General features: G+C 51.3%; 1 protein-coding gene across 3 annotated transcripts; it reads left to right on the top strand.

The window, feature by feature from the left end:
- Positions 1-312: 312 nt before the first annotated feature.
- CDKN1A (cyclin dependent kinase inhibitor 1A) lies at positions 313-8,868 on the top strand. Of its 3 annotated transcripts, none has more exons than XM_041726116.1 (3): positions 313-386; positions 5,088-5,543; positions 7,360-8,868. In XM_041726116.1, the coding sequence occupies exons 2-3, from the start codon at positions 5,099-5,101 to the stop codon at positions 7,407-7,409; spliced, it is 495 nt and encodes a 164-aa protein (XP_041582050.1). In that variant the 5' UTR covers positions 313-386; positions 5,088-5,098; the 3' UTR covers positions 7,410-8,868. The 3 variants fall into 3 exon arrangements, with proteins under 3 accessions (XP_041582050.1, XP_041582059.1, XP_041582041.1); XM_041726125.1 differs by having other exon boundaries at positions 346-386; positions 5,094-5,543; XM_041726107.1 differs by lacking the exon at positions 313-386 and adding an exon at positions 467-490.
- The last annotated feature ends 7,548 nt before the right edge of the window (positions 8,869-16,416 follow it).

Here is a 16,416-nt window from a genome sequence, read left to right as displayed (position 1 = left end):
TCGGGGCCAGAGAAGGGCTCATCCTAAGAATGCCATCCCTTCGTGGGGAGTGCCAACTCCCAGCCCAGCGAAAACAACCCCGATCTGTGGCTCAGTTAGTGGGGAAACATGTCAAGCACAGGGACCCAGGCGCGGGGCGCGGAGGGAAGCGCCCCCCGCAGCCCGCGGTGCAGGCGTCTGACTTCGGAGGTCTCCCAGCCGCCGGCGAGTTGCAGGCTGCGGCGGCGAACGGCGGCAGAAGGGGCGGTGCCAGGCCTGGGGGCGGGGCGGCCGGTCCCTACATAAGGCGGCACCGGGCGGTGCCAGCTCGCGAGCTGCTGCCGCAGACGGTGGCTTGGAGAGCGGAGGCGGGCGCGGATTCGCGGAGCCGGACACCCCCGGAGGAGGTGAGGGCGCTGTGGCCGGCGAGGGGGGCCCAGCCGAGGTGTCCGCCTCGCGTGTGTTGGTGTCCCAGCGGGTGAGCGTGTGCGTGCGCGAGCCGCCTTCACAGGTGAATGGCGTGCGTGGGTCGGCGCGGGCTGGGCTCGGCCCCCACGGGCGTCTCTGCAAGGTGCGCTAGTGCCGGAGGTCGGCTGTGTCGGAAGCCCGGGCGGAGGAGCGAGCGCAGCAGAGCGGGGATCCCCCGAAGCCAGGGGAGGCGTGGACTCGCGCGCCCCGGGCCCGGCGGCTCGCGGAGGGGCGGGGAACGCGGAGCCCGGCAGGTTCGCCCCCTCGGCGCCCCGCGGCGCTCCGATCCAGTCCGTGCGGGCTCGTCCGGACCCTGCGGTCGGGGTCCCCGACGCCTCCGCGTCCGCCACCGGCTGGGCGCTGAGGTCAGCGCGGGCTGCGTCCCCCCCCCCCCGGTCCTTGGGAACGTGTTGGGACACATCCTTTCAGGGCAGTCGAGGAGGTGACTCACGGTGACAGGGAGACCCCGGGAAATGGGACGGGTGCGGTCAGAGCCCCGCCCGGGCTGGGGGACAGTGGCGCCCCAGAAGTCGGCTTCCTCTCCGCCCCGGGTGTCTGTGCCCCCGGTCAGCGCAGCGACTGTTGGGCTGGCACAAAGCGCCCTCCGCGAAGCCGGGACATCGGGAGGTCCAGGACTGGGCGCCCGGCCCCCGCCTCGCAGCGCGCCCTCGGGGACCCGGAGCGGTGGCCTGCGCGGGCCGGGCTCGCTGCAGCCGGCCAGCTGGAGAAGAGCAGGGGTCGGACGCACCTGGCTCCCTCCGCGCCCCGCCTGCCCCGCGGGTCGGGGCGCCGCACTCCGCGGCGGGAGGGGAGACCTGCGCGGCGGGGCCGCGAGGCGGCGGGGCGTGCAGCCCACGCCCGGGGCGAGGACCCGGAGAGGGCCCTTCTGGCGGCTGGGACTGCGGGGGGCTCAGGGACCCTGACGGCCACATCCGGGGGCTCCCGGCGCCCCTCGCCAAACTGCCCTGTCCGAGGGCGACTGCTCAGCGCGCAGCGAGAGGACGAGCCGTCCTTTGGGCGCCGCCGCCCCGCGCGGGCCACCGTGCAACACCCCCTGTCGGGGGCCCTGGGGGACACGGGCGCCCCCCTCTCGCGGAAAAGAGTCTTGGAATTGGGTTTGGCGCTTTAGGGTGCCCGGGCGGCTCCCTCCCTCCCTCCCCCGCCTTCCCTGCCTCCACGTCGCGGTTCGAGGACTGTCGAGCGGTTCTGTTTTCCTTGCTTTCGTCTATTTTTATTTTCCAGGGATCTGACTCATCCCGTGCTTTGGGCGTGGAGATAAGGTGGAGGGACCAAACCTCTGCGCGCCTCTGCGTGCGGAGTGTGTGTGTGTGTGTGTGTGTGTGTGTGTGTGTGTGTCACGGAGGCGCGCGCGTTTTCCCAACAGTGGCGGGGCTTTCGGCAGCCTGGCTGGCTCAGCGTGACGTGTTTGCGGCCCCCGGTCCGCCCCCGGTCCGCCCCCCCGCCTCCCCCTCCCCCTCCCCCTCCCCGCCCGAGGGTGACGCTGCAGCCCGAGCGCAAGCAAAGTTTTGGCGGGCGGGGAGCACTTTGCAGGAAACTGACTCATCGCTCCTCGCAGCGGCTGCTCGGGCTCTGCCCACACGCCGACCCTGCGCGCGATTTCCTGGAGACCGGCGCCCCCGTCCGGCCCCGACGCGAATAGCAAACGCGCCTTCCCGCGGAACGCGGCTTCGCCCGCCTTCCCTTCCCGCCTCGCTGCGCCCCGGCTCGCCCCTGAAAGAGAATGCCCCGTTGGCTCATCGCGGGGTGCTGAGTGCTTACTGTTTACTTCGGAATTAAAACTGGCTGAAGTCTAAGACACGGAGGCCAACAAAGGATGCTATTCTCGGTTGTTTGTGAAATAAGGGTTTATATTTGACTTTTCTCTGAACTGGGAGTTACGATAATGGGAATGAGATCAGATTTTGATGAGGAGCCTATGAGGGCCATAGGGTGGTAGGAGAGAGGATCTTTGCCTGGATTCTGGTCCCATCTTGAGCGCCTAGAAGCCTGGGAATACTCAGCCTCCTGGTGAAAATCCAAGGCAGATTTGTGCCTCCTCCTTGTGCCAGTGAGGCCATCCTGTGTATCCTGTCTTGAAAGGCACCCCAAGAGTGCCCATATGGGGAACTGCCAAACACCTGCTTAAATCCCCTTTATTTTATTATTTTTTTAAGATTATTTATTTATTTATTCATGAGAGACACACAGAGGAGGCAGAGACACAGGCAGAGGGAGAAGCAGGCTCCCTGCGGGAAACCGGCTGTGGGACTCTACCCTTGAACTCCGGCATCAGGCCCTGCACCGAAGGCAGATGCTCAGCTGCTGAGCCACCCAGGGGCTTAAATCCCCTTTAGTTTGAGTTATTCTGGGAAGAGAGGGACCTATCAACCTGTATTTTTTAAAAAGCTCCCTACGTGATTCTGCTGGGCCTCTGGTTAGGAACACAAAACTAGAGAGGGAGTAAGGATGAACACCAGAGCACGGAACCCAGGATAAACAGGCCTGGGTTCAAATCCTGGCTGTGCCACTTGTGAGCCATGTGACCTCGGGCAAGTTACTTTACTTCTCTGAGGTCTTAGTTACTTCTTCTGTTAAAAAAAAAAAAAAAGCGCAAATATACCCACTCTTTAGGAAAATTAATATTTATAAACTTAGAACAGCCCCTGGCACATAAAAATATATAAATAAATCCTGATGCTTGCCCTAAAGAGAGTGGGTGAAGGTTATTTGAGGGCTCCGCCCACTGCGCTGTGTAACCCCTATGGGGCAGTGGCCCTTGGCCTTTTTAGTTTTCTGATTTGGGGGCAAGCCTCGTATCTCTCTAAACGCTTGCCCTTTAAACTTGGTCTGAGGTCACCTAATGTGTCCTCTCTCCTATAAGCTGTGGGAGGTGGGGTGGGGAGGGGGAGCTGTGGCAAGGGTCCAGGGCTTCTGCCCCAGGAGGTCACTCAGCAGAGCTTTCACCCTCAGAGCCTGCAAAGCAGGACTTGTCCTCGGGGAAAAGCCAGTCCCTGCCAAGGTTGCACAGCCGCTCAGCCCTGGAGTCAGGCCAGAGCAGGGCAGGTAGGTGCCAGCACTTCGTCATGAGCAAACTCACCCTCGGTTTTCCCTCTTCTGAAGTGAAAGGAGAGGAACCAGGTAGACCGGTCAACTCTAATTTTCTTTGCCCGCAAAACGGGTTCCTCAGATGCAGCTAACACAGGCAGAGGCTTCCAGGCTGTCTAGACTTCAGATCACCTGATGTGCCTGACAGGATGTGGCTCAGCCTGGGAGAAATCATCACCCTGGCCTGCCCTGCCCAGCCCCTCCTCACCTCCAGGCCTCCCGCCTGATGACATCCTTGGGAAAGGCCCCCAGCACACAGCACCTGTCAGCTGCTGTCTGAAGGAGGTGGTGGTGGGGGAAGGGGGGGAAGGCTCAGCCAGAACTGAACACAGAGAAATAATAACACTTCTATATACCAGCTTCTATATACCAGCTGCTTCTCTGCCTGTTACCTACGTTAACTCAGTTAATCCTCACATCTGTCCTCTGAGACATTCACTATTACTGTCTCCATATTACAGATGAGGCAAATAGAGTTGAGAGAAGTTAAGCTATTTGTGCAGGGTCACCCAGCGGAGCCTGGATTCCAACCTAGGCAGTCCTGCTCCAGAGCCCTCACTCTTAACCACAGGATAGAGCCTCCACCTCTGTTCTATTGCCTTGCTAGAGGGGACTCCCTGACCAATTGCTTGAGCATGCTTGCACAGCCCCATTTTTTTATAGATGAGAAAATTGAGGCCCAGAGACATTAAGTGACTTTATTTTTTTAATCTTTAACATTTTTAAGTGACTTATTTTTAACAGATTTTATTTATTTATTAGAGAGAGAGAGAGTTGTGCACAAGCCGAGGAAGAGGCAGAGAGAGGGGGAGAAGCAGACTCCCTGTGGAGGAGGGAGCCCAATGCAGGGCTCCATCCCTCAGGATCATGACCTGAGCCAAAGTCAGACACTTAAACAACTGAGCCACCCAGGCACCCCTTTAAGTGACTTTAAAGTTTATGTAATACGCAGCAGAGCTAGGAATAGATCCTAGGTGTTTTTTTTTTTTTTTTTGTTGTTGTTGTTGTTGTTTTTATCCCAAAACCCCCAGGGGTACTTTTGAATTTCAGAACAGAATTATCCCACATGGGTATCTTGGTAGAGGGATTCAGGAGGCCAGAGGAGCTGTCAGCCTGCCCTTTCATTTGGGACCTGACCTTTTGGTCCGGGCTGGGGTTGGGAAACTACTGGACTCTGGTAATTCACACCCATGAGGGACACCTCGAGGGGGAAACTCATTGATTTTAGTTGATAATACTGGTGGTAAACAGGACTCCGATCCTGCTAATGCAATAAACTTGTCTTTGTTGACAGAACCTGTCCTTCAGCTGCCCACTCCCCCAGTGACCTTGGGGTGCCAGGATGGCTGAGTTCTGGCCCCACCCGGGGGCTGTGGACTGGGGGCTGGGAGTGGCCTGTGGGGAGGAGATGGTGGAGAATCAGCTGGAAGGACTCAGAGAGACCTCGTGTTCTAGTAGGAGGCTCCCCTCTGAGCTTACCCGGCCTGCCTGGGTAGGGTGCCATTCCCCAAGTGACCGGGGGCCTTGTGTCTCAGCTGCAGGTGCCATGTCGGAGCCGTCCAGGGACGCCCTGCCCATCCCTCATGGCAGCAAGGCTTGCCGCCGCCTCTTCGGCCCCGTGGACAGCGAGCAGCTGCGCCGAGACTGTGACGCGCTGATGGCCAGCTGTGTGCAGGAGGCCCGGGAGCGATGGAACTTTGACTTCGTCACCGAGACGCCGCTGGAAGGCGACTTTGCCTGGGAGCGTGTGCGGGGCCTGGGCCTGTCCAAGGTCTCCCTGCCTGCGGGGCCGCGGGGGGGCCGGGATGACCTGGGAGGGGGCAAGCGGCCCGGCACCTCGCCTGCCCTGCTGCAGGGGACAGCTCAGGAGGACCACCTGGACCTGTCGCTGACCTGCACCCTCCTGCCTCACTCCCCTGAGCGGCCTGAGGCATCCCCGGGTGTGCCTGGCACCTCTCAGGGCCGAAAACGGCGGCAGACCAGCATGACAGGTGAGGATGGGTGCGGGGAAGGACACTGCAGGGGACTCTCAGAATCCGTGGTGCAGGGGCTGGCCTGTCGGGTTCAGCTGGCTCATCAGGCCCAGAGGGAAACAGGCCAGAGAGAGGAAGTCACTCGGCAGGTCTACAGCCAAGACCAGCTAGCTAACATTTATTGGGAACATTTATTATATGCCAAGCCCCTTGCTAAGGTGAATTTCTAAGATGGTTTCTTTTTGCTTCCTTCCTTTTTTTTTTTTTTTTTTTAAAGATTTATTTATTTGAGAGAGTCAAAGAATGTGAACGGGGGTGGGTGGGGGGTTGAGGGGTGGAGTGGCAGAGGGAGAGGGAGAAGCAGACTCCCATCCATCTTCCTTATTTTTTTCTTTGGCATCTGGTTTGTTTGCTTGCTTGATTTTACTATCAACAGCTACTTCCTTATCTTAAGATTATGTCCCTCATGAAGTGATTATCTCCACGAGAAAGGGATCTGCATCTTTCTTGTTCATTGCTGAATCCCCAGCACCTAGGACAGTGTCTGGCATATAGTAGGTGCTTGATAAAAAAAAAAAAAAAAAATCAATGAGCAAGGCTGACCTTCAAGCACATACTGTGCCTGGCTCCAGATCAAAGCCTTTAGAGAGGACATTTCATCCAATTCTTGGAGCATTGTACCAGTGGCAGCTTCATTTTATACATGAGGAAACAGGCTTAGAGAGGTGCAGTCCTGAATCCCATGGGAGGGGCACCTGGGTGGCTCAGTCAGTTGAGTGTCTGACTATTGGTCTCAGCTCAGGTCTTGATCTCAGGGCTGTGAGTTCAAGCCCTGTGTTGGGTTCCCTGCTGGGTTTGGAGCCCACCTTAAAAAAAAAAAAAAAGGGATCCCTGGGTGGTGCAGCGGTTTGGCGCCTGCCTTTGGCCCAGGGCGCGATCCTGGAGACCCGGGATCGAATCCCACGTCGGGCTCCCGGTGCATGGAGCCTGCTTCTCCCTCTGCCTGTGTCTCTGCCTCTCTCTCTCTCTCTGTGACTATCATAAATAAATAAAAATTAAAAAAAAAAAAAAAAAAAAGAATCCCATGGCAAATTTGCAGCTGAGTCAGAACTAACAATACGGATAATAATAGCTCCTATTTATATGGCCCAGTCATTGTTTTTTTTTTTTTTTCTTTTTTCTTTTTTTCTTTTAATTTACTTATGATAGTCACAGAGAGAGAGAGAGGCAGAGACACAGGCAGAGGGAGAAGCAGGCTCCACGCACCGGGAGCCCTGACGTGGGACTCGATCCCGGGTCTCCAGGATCCGGCCCTGGGCCAAAGGCAGGCACCAAACCGCTGCGCCACCCAGGGATCCCTGGCCCAGTCATTGTACGGAACACTTCTCGCAGATTATCTAGTGGCATTCTTGGAGCAGTGCTGTTCAATGGAATTCTGCAGTGATGCAGATGTCCAGTGCCGCTAGCTCCAAATAGCCATTGAGCATCTGACGTGTGGCTGGTGTGACTGAGAAACTGAATTTTTCATTTTATTTGATTCTACTTCATTTAACGACATAGCTGGCTACTGTAGTGGGCAGCTTGGCTTGGAGCCGGCCCACGGATGTAGGTCTGGTTATTGTTGGTCACGGCTGTGAAGCGTGGTGGGATGCTCTCTGTAATGCTCCCCTGGGAGGCAGAGTGGAAGTTGCCCCCCACCCCCACCCCCGGACTTGGCAATGTGTCCCTTCGGCCCTAGGAGACATCCCTGCCCCCTCTGCGTGTGCTCTAGACGGATATAGCTCTGCTGGGCCCTCTTCCTCCTGGTCAGCTGACTTCTGTTTTTTCTTCCCAGATTTCTATCACTCCAAACGCCGGCTGATCTTCTCCAAGAGGAAGCCCTAATCTGCTCACCGGAAGCCTCAAGCTCCTAGAAATGAGAGCCCCCCACATCCCAGGCCCTTTCTACACCTTTTGCCTTTACTCCTTCAGTTTGTGCGTCTTAATTATTATTTGTGTTTTAATTTAAACTTCTCCTCATGTACATACCCTGCTTGCCACCACCCTCCTCCCCCACCCCTCCCCAGCCTTTGGCATTTAGGATTATTTAAAAAACCATTAGATAGCAGAATGATAGGCTTATTAGAGCACTAGGTATTTTTATTATGCAAACTGTTATTTAAATACATCTTCCCCCTGTGCTCCTCATTTCCGCTCTCCCAGAGGTAAGGTGGGGCTGGCATGACCCTCACCTGCTGGGTGGTGTTCTCTGGAGGAGCCTGGCTCCCTCTGCTCACCGCCTGGTAGGTTTTCTGAAATTTTGCCCCCTTCCTGCCTTCCCAAACCTGGATTCTTTATCATTTGAGAAGTAAACAGCACTTTGAAGGGGGGCCCAGCAGGGTGGGGGCAGCATCAAAACTTTGGGGTCCTCTCACCTTCTCTAAGGTTGAGCAGGGTGACCCTAAAGTGGGCACAGCCTGGAACACTCTGTCCTGTGAAGGCATGGGGGAAGGTAGGGTCCCGTAGCAAACCACCCCACCTCCCGTCACCCCCTCTGCCACCACAAGGGAGACAGTCTCCATGTTTGGCCTCCCATGAGGTCTTCTAGGAGCTCTGGATGCCCCCTGTTTTCCAGCTGGGCTTTCAAGTCTCTCTCTGTCCCCCGCCCCTCCCCCATTCTCTTTCCCACTAGGACCCTCTCAGTCCTGGGTGGCAGCTCTGGGATGCCTGTTCCCCCAGCTTAGTGGACTGGGAGGGCTTCCTAGGGGTATACTAGAAGTGGGGGTCCCCAGTTCTACCTCAGGCAGCTCAAGCAGCGACCACCTCCTCCTCTCACCTCCTGGGGCAGAGGTCCTGGGAGGGTGAGACAGGCCTACTTGAGTGGGGAATCTGTCAGGGGTGTATTGGGGGGGAGCAGATTTTTCTAGGAGAGAGAGGGCAACACCAGCCCCTGGAACTCATCCAAGGACTTTCCCCACTGCCCCACCCTTCCCCCATTTCATTGCACTTTGAAAAGCAGCTGAACAAGGAGTCAGATGTTTTAAGATAGCAGAGGTAGACGCTGTGGATAGGGCATGCTACATGGGCTAGTTGTGAGTTATTGTTTCTTCTGGCCCTGAACATTGAGCCCCCAGAGGTACTGAAGCACTTAGTGGGTCTGACCCCAAACACCCTAAGCTCCTGTAACATCCTGGCCTGTACTGTTTTCTCCTGGCTCCTCATGTGTCCTGGTTCTCCTGTTTCCACCTGGACTGTAAGCCTCTGAAGGGCAAGAACAAGTCCTATACTGCCCTGGGTCTCTCACAGCCCCTCCCACAGTGCTGGGTACACAGCAGGTGCTCAATAAATATTTCTTAGTAACTTGTATTGTGATCAATATGCCTCACCATTTGTAAGCACAAGTAGGTGGAAGATTATGTGGGTCGTTTTTACAATTTTAACAATTAGGCATTTAAAGTTAAAAAATGCCGAGAGCTTAACAAAGACAATGAGGCAAAAGACGACAAAACCCAAAACAATAAACATCACACCTCTGCAAAGATTGCCCACCAGGATCAATATTTTGGTTCATTGTGTGGCCTTTTTTAGTAAAGAATATGTTGTTAGTCACCAGGGACATGCAAATCATTACTCATTGGGGAAATGCACGTTAAAACCACAATAAGATAAACTGCAGCCTTATAGAGTGACTATAAGGAAAAAAGCTGACATTGCCAAGTGTGGGCAAGCATAGGGAACAACCGGAACTCTTACACCTTGCAGGCAGAAGTATAAAATATCTCAACTACTTTAGAAAACTGTTTGACGATACCTTCCAAAGATGGCTCTCCTCATGCCTACCCCGTGACACAGGAATTCCATTCCTAAGTTTGTTCTCAAGAGAAATCAGTACATATTTCCACCAGAAACCATGTTCATAGCAGTCTTGACAGACCCAAACTGGAAACAACCCAAAAGCCCATAACAAGGATATATATGTAAATTGTAGCTTTCTATAGTAGAGTACTGTAGAACAAAGTGACCCACAGCTCTATGGCCAACTCATCTGCGACAAAGCAGGAAAGCACATCCAACGGAAAAAAGAAGAGACCGTTTCTTCAACAAATGGTGTTAGGAAAACTGGACAACCATATGCAGAAGAATGAAACAGGGCCATTTTCTTACACCAATAGAAAAATAAACCCAAAATGAATGAAAGACCTAAATGTGAGATAGGAAACCATCAAAATCCTAGAGGAGAACACAGGCAGCAACTTCTGACCTTGACCATGGCAACTTCTTGCTAGACATATCTCCAGAGGCAAGAGAAACAAAAGCAAAAATGAACTATTGGGACTTTATTAAGATAAAAAGCTTCTGCAGAGTGAAGGAAACAATCAAAACCAAAAGGCAGCCTATGGGATGGGAGAAGATATTTGCAAATGACATATCTGACAAAGGATTAGTATCCAAAACCCATAAGGAACTTATCAAACTCAACTCCCCAAAACCAGATAATCCAGTTAAGAAAGGCAGAAGACATGAACAGACATTTTTTTCAAAGAAGACATCCAGATGGCCAACAGACACACAAAAAAAGATGCTCAACACCACTCATCATCAGGGAAATACGAATTTAAACCATGATGAGATGTCACCTCACACCTGTCAGAATGGCTAAAATTAACAACACAAGAAACATCAGGCTGTTGGTGATGTGGAGAAAGGGGGACCCTCCTACACTGTTGGTGGGAATGTAAACTGGTACAGCTACTGTGGAAAAGTGTGGAGGCTCCTTAAAAGTTAAAAATAGAGCTACCCTATGATCCAGCAGTTGCACTACTAAGTATTTATCCAAAGGATACAAAAATACAGATTTGAAGGGATACATACAATCCAATGTTTATAGTAGCATTATCAACAATAGCCAAACTATGGAGAGAGCCCAAATGTCCATCAACAGATGAATGGATAAAGAATATGTGGTGTATATATGTTTATGTACATATATATATGTTATGTACATATATATATGTAATGGAATATTACTCAGCTAATGAAAAAGAATGAAATCTTGCCATTTGCAACAATGTGAATAGAACTAGAGGGTATTATGCTAAGCAAAATAAGTCAGAGAAGGACAAATACCATATGATTTCACTCATATATGGAATTTAAGAAATAAAAATGAACATGGGGAAAGGAAGGAAAAATAAAATAAGATAAAAACAGAGAGGCAGGCAAACTATAAAAGACTCTATAATTAAGAGAACAAACTGAGGAGCACCTGGGTGGGTCCGTCTTAGGATAAGTGTCTTGATTTTGGCTCAGGTCATGATCTCAGAGTTGTGAGACCAAGCCCAGCATCGCTCTGCACTCAGGAGTCTGCTGGAGAATCTCTCCCTCTCCCCCACCCCTCCCCTCAGTCATGGGTGCTAGTGCATGCTTTCTCTCTCTCTCTAATAAATAAATAGGTCTTAAAAAAGAGAGAGAATAAACTTTGGGTTGCTGGAGTGAGGAGGGTAGGGAGATGGGTAAATTGGATGATGGGTATTAAAGAAGGCATTTGTCATGATGAGCCCTGGGAGTTGTGTTTTGTTTTGTTTTTTAAGATTTTATTCATTTATTCATGAGACACAGAGAGAGAGAGGCAGAGACATAGGCAGAGGGAGAAGCAGGCTCCTTGTGGGGGAGCCCGATGTGGGACTCAATCCTGGAACCCCGAGATCATGCCCTGAGCCGAAGGCAGACGTTCAACAGCTGAGACACCCAGGCGTCCCAGCACTGGGTGTTATATGTTAAGTGATGAATCACTAAATTCTACTCCTGAAGCCAATTTTACACTATATGTTAACTAATTAGAATTTAAATAAAAATTTGAAAAAATAAAAGAACAAAGTACTTTACATGTATGTTCTGATTATCTGTTTATAATTAACCACTCCAAGACTTTAGTGGCTTAAAACAATAATCATTTATTTGCTTCTGACTCTGCAGTTTGACCAAGAACTACTTTTCAAATGTTGGATAATTGTCTGCTGTACAGGGGCATGGCTTTGCTCTAGAACCCCAGGGCTCCCAGTTGGAGCTCAGCCCGCACTGGGGCTTTTCAGAGACTTCACATATAATATGTGAGTAATATCCTATGGATATTTCTAGTACCATGGGATACACTGACTCATATGTCCTGAGTGCTTGTTCTATAGCATGGACCTGTCACAGATTTGTCTTTTGTCCTAGACTCCACTCAAACATGGCAGCTCCCCACGTCATCTAGTAAATTTGCTGGGGAGTTAATATAGGCCTCCAAAGTCCAAATAAGCTCACCCATCCTGTGCCTCTCTATAGGGGGAGCATGTCCACATTACAATGACTTGTCTTTTCTTCTAGAGGGAATGGCCCAGCATGTCCCTGTTCATTTGACCACTTAAACTGTAACATGACAGGTCTCTGAATTTTTGTAAGGAATGTGAACATGACCCTTTTTTTTTTTTAAATCCCCTTTCCTGAAATGAATTGGGAAGAATGCACTGGCCATATTATTAGTGTCTTACAGTCAGAACCCACATAGACTATTCTAGCAAAGGCACCGTATCTGATGTAATGGCTGCAATTAGGGCTACTGTGTAGATAGCCATCAATTGCCATGTTTCATTTGAGGTGGATCGAATGGGGATCTGATGGGGACTACTTTGCATACTCTAGGTCTTGAGTGTAACACTAATGTCTGCATATCCACCTGGCTTGTGGTAGTGCTTCTGATTTACTGTCTTGACTAGTAGGATGATAGCAGAGACTTCCACTTCATCCTTCTTTCCATAATGGCTCTTATTCCACAGATAAGGAAACCGATCAGTGAGGGTTCTGGCAACAGCTAAGTATATCCACCCCAATTTGCACTCAGGGGCTGGGAAATAACCACAGAGTAGGTCCATAGGCCCACTGGACTCTGAGATGAACCTGGCCAGGACTCCATTATCACCCAGCCTTGCATGTCCTCCTTCTCTAAAAGGAGGCTATAATGGTATTTTGGGTCGGCTGGTACTGGGGTAAGCTCAGACTCTGTGCTCAACAAATAGACCTCAACAGATCTGTTCCACACTGCACAGCTCTTCTGCTAAATAGCCAGAGGGCACTTTGAAGGGAAGAGTTTAGGAAGTATTTATTTAGTATACTTACAGTGACATTATGGGTTTTTTTCTTCAATCAGTGAGTCTGAGTCTGAGAACTGGCTCAAACTTGGCAGCTGGGTGAGAAATTATGATTTTTCTATCGTGGCAGCTGGCATCAGCTTTTGCTCACCCCCCTTGACCGGCAGTGGTTCAGTCAAGCCATGTCTTATTCAATGCTCCTCTCTCTTAGCTTTAGAAATGCCACTGTCAAAGGGCTCTGCTGACCCGGTCAGGCCTTGTGTCTACCTTGCCTCTGATGATTAAGTGGCTGTCTGAGGCCTCTGCTCCTCTTGGACCATAGTGTGTCCCTTGCGTTGACAGTGGCCATGTCATTTCATGATAGTATCTCCCAGCCAGCTCTGAGCTCCTCTCACTGGTACATCCTTTATTGCTTTGAGAAGGGAGGGCCTTCTGGGCCCTCCTGGGGATGACAGGTCCAGGGTGGGGGGCCTCACTAGGATGTTCAGTCCTGAGTTAAGAGAGAGACTTCCATACAAACTCTCTTTATCCAGCCTGTATTCCTCATCTCTCCCAGCACTGGTCCTTGAGATCTCCCATGGGTGTTTCCCTAGTCATACTCATACTTATTAGCCAGACTGTAGCTTTTTTGGTAACCTGTACTTTCCTGGTTGGGCAATGTTGAGACTTGACCCCAATGATTCATCTAGAGCAGGGGCCAGCAAACCAAAACTCTGTGGCCTAGCTACCTGTTTTGTATAAAGTTTTATGGGAAAGCAGACATGCCCATTTGTTTACCTATTGTCTATGGCTGGTTTTGCTCTATTATATTAAGGAGTGCAAAGTCCGAATTGAGTAGTTGTGACACAGACCATGTGGCCCACAGACCTAAACTATTTACTCTCATGTCCTTGAAGAAGATGTTTGCTGCCTCTGGTCTAGAAGCCATGAGGGGAGGTGGAATGGATCTTGGGGAAGGTAAACATTCACCTCAGGTGAATCCTTCGTGTGGGCTTCAGGTAGTGATAGAAAACCTCCTCTAGCAAGGGGGAGGGTGCTTCTGCAGGCCTGGGGAGCTTAGGGGACATGGGGTACAGGTTCCTGAGGGCATCCATCCACATATCTCAGCACCCCTCTCCCAACTTCTCCTGCTGGCTGGGGCCATGCACTGAGCCCCCCCGTAGCACCACCACCTTTATGATGAAATCCTGGGGCTGATTATCAACCCAGATGAGGGCCATTTAGAATGCTCTTATGGGGTTCTCCTGTCTCCCACAACATGCTCTAAGTCAAGCCTGTCATTCATTTTCTTCAAGACCTCTAGGGCAGTTAACCAAAGCCAGCCAAGGTCACACTCCTCACCACCCCCCCCACCCCCGTCTTTCCAGCATTAGATCTACGGTATAAGTCAGTGTTGCCCTGGAATCCCACCTGTTCCTCACCCCAATCCATCTCGCACAGGTGAGTGTCAGTCCTTGTGTAGTCACAGCCTGTCACGGGTTGTCAATACCTTGTTCATTGCCAGCAGTCCGGTCCCCCTTGTCATCACATTGGCAAGGGATCCATTTTCAGAAGCCCATACTGTTTTCTGTCATTTTTGGTACCAGGTCTAGGAATCAAGTCCCGTATCAGGCTCCCTGCGAGGAGCCAGCTTCTTCCTCTGCCTGTGTCTCTGTTTCTCCTGAATAAATAAATAAAATCTTTTAAAAAATATTGGCAACTAAAAGGAAAGAATTGAACTCTTTTTTCACTTGAAAAATTTATTTTACTTATTTTTACTATTTTACCAATGTGGTAAATATTTGGGAAAGAGCTATCTCTAGATCAACCAATACACTTTAAAAATATTTTGTATTCTGGGATGCATGGGTGGCTCAATGGTTGAGCGTCTGCCTTTGGCTCAGGGCATGATCCTGGGGTCCTGGGATTGAGTCCCACATCGGGCTCTCCGCAGGGAGTCTCCTTCTCCCTCTGCCTGTGTCTCTGTCTCTCTCTGTATCTCTCAGGAATAAATAAATTAAATCTTAAAAAAAAAAAATCACTGTGGCTTTACCCTCTCCCACCAGCCCACAGAAATGTGAGCTCCATGAGGGGAAGTCTTTGCCTGTTTTGTTTGCGGCTGTGTCTCAGTACCTAAAAAAGTACCCAAAACAGGGCAGCCCAGGTGGCTAAGGGTTTAGCACCGCCTTCAGCCCAAGGCGTGATCCTGGAGACCCAGGATCGAGTCCCACGTCAGGTTCCCTGAGTGGAGCCTGCTTCTCCCTCTGCCTGAGTCTCTGCCTCTCTCTCTGTGTGTCTCTCATGAATAAATAAAATCTTAAAAAAAAAAAGTACCCAACACCTGGTAGGTGGTCAATAATATTTGTTGAATGAATGAATTATTCCCTATGGCTTGTATTTCCTTCCTGACCTCAGTATTCATCTTTCAAACCCCACCCCACCCCATCCCTGCTTCCAGTCCCTGGTTGCTGCCCCCTCATGGCTTGACAATCAGTTTGGCATGTGAACAGGGCTATCTGCGAATTGGCAGGATGGATAAGTTGGAGACTCTCTCAGTCCCCTTCTTTTAACAGCCACAAAAATAACAACAGCTAACACTGATGATCATCAGCCTAACCCAGTTCCAAATGCTTTATGCGGGTTTATAGCATTTAATCCTGATAACAGACCTAGGAGGTGGGCATTGCCTTTGCCTGTGTTTTACAGGAGATAAACTGAGGCAATAAGCCCTCAGTCACTCGCCTGAGAGCACTCAGGTGGGGAGCCAGGATATTCACGCGGATACCGCAGGTCATGTGGCCTGCTCCTTGAACCCGGGGCCTCTACCATCGTGCCAATTCTGGGGAGGCCTGCCAGCAGTCTCCCCTGTGCCCCTCCTCTGTCTCTGAAGTAATTTTTGGGTTTTCTCAATCATATGTAAAGTGTGCTGTATAAATGCGAATTTGCACCAAGCTCCCTGGCCGGGGTTCCCTGCATGGAATTGCCGGCTGCCTACATGTTCCTTCCAGAGATAGTTGGGAGGCAACAGCTGGAGGCTGGGAGCCCAGCTCTCGACACTGCACCTCAGGACGGAGAGTATTTTGCTTCAGGGTTTACTAAACCTTGAACTGAATTCAAGCATCTTTGGGGGATTGAAAAACAGTGAATGTGAAACTTTCCCATTCATAAAACAGTCTCACCATCTTGGATCTCCATTCATCCACTCAGTTTTTGGAAAATGTAGTTTCTGAGCTCAGTGTTTTTAAGTCCAGTGACGCCGTATTTTAAAATAAGCTCTGCTGTTTCCAAAAAGGCCTGGCTCTAACTTTTTCCTCAGCACTTGGCTCCAGCCTCTGGCCAGCTGGCTTGCAGGCAGGTTCCCTCCTGGGGCTGCTGCACAGGGCGGCCAGGTCTAACAGGCTGGGCTCTGACCACTTGGGCTCTGGCAGGGAGTCCTGGGACCAGCCCGGCCTTCTCCGTGCCCCTTTTATCTCCATGATTGGGAGGTGGGTCATGGGGATGTGGGGCAAATGGACTGAGGATGCTTTAAGATCCTGGGGGCTGGGTCTTAAAGTTCCAACCTCACTCTGCTTCCCAGGGAAATGGAGAGAGTACCTCACTGCAGAGAAAAAGGCCTTGGATTTGTGGCAGTTGCCCCATCCAGCAGCGAATTCGGTTGACCCTGATTTCAAAATATATTCAGGGGTGTCTGGGTGGCTCAGTTGGTTAAGTTGGTTAAGAGTCTGACTCTTGATCTCAGCTCAGGTCTTGATTTCAGGGTTGTAAGTTCAAGTCCTGTGTTGGACCTGCTGGGTGCATGCTGG

This window comes from Vulpes lagopus, chromosome 1 (assembly GCF_018345385.1).
Source record: "Vulpes lagopus strain Blue_001 chromosome 1, ASM1834538v1, whole genome shotgun sequence".
NCBI classification, from domain to species: domain Eukaryota; kingdom Metazoa; phylum Chordata; class Mammalia; order Carnivora; family Canidae; genus Vulpes; species Vulpes lagopus.
Note: the sequence above shows the minus strand (reverse complement) of the source record. Positions and strands in the feature narration are given on the sequence as shown.

Bases quoted from the DNA above. Each gene is read 5' to 3' on its own strand.
- CDKN1A (XM_041726116.1), top strand. From the start codon at position 5,099: ATGTCGGAGCCGTCCAGGGACGCCCTGCCCATCCCTCATGGCAGCAAG. The intron at 5,544-7,359 runs GTGAGGATGGGT...TTTTCTTCCCAG, and splicing joins GCGGCAGACCAGCATGACAG to ATTTCTATCACTCCAAACGC.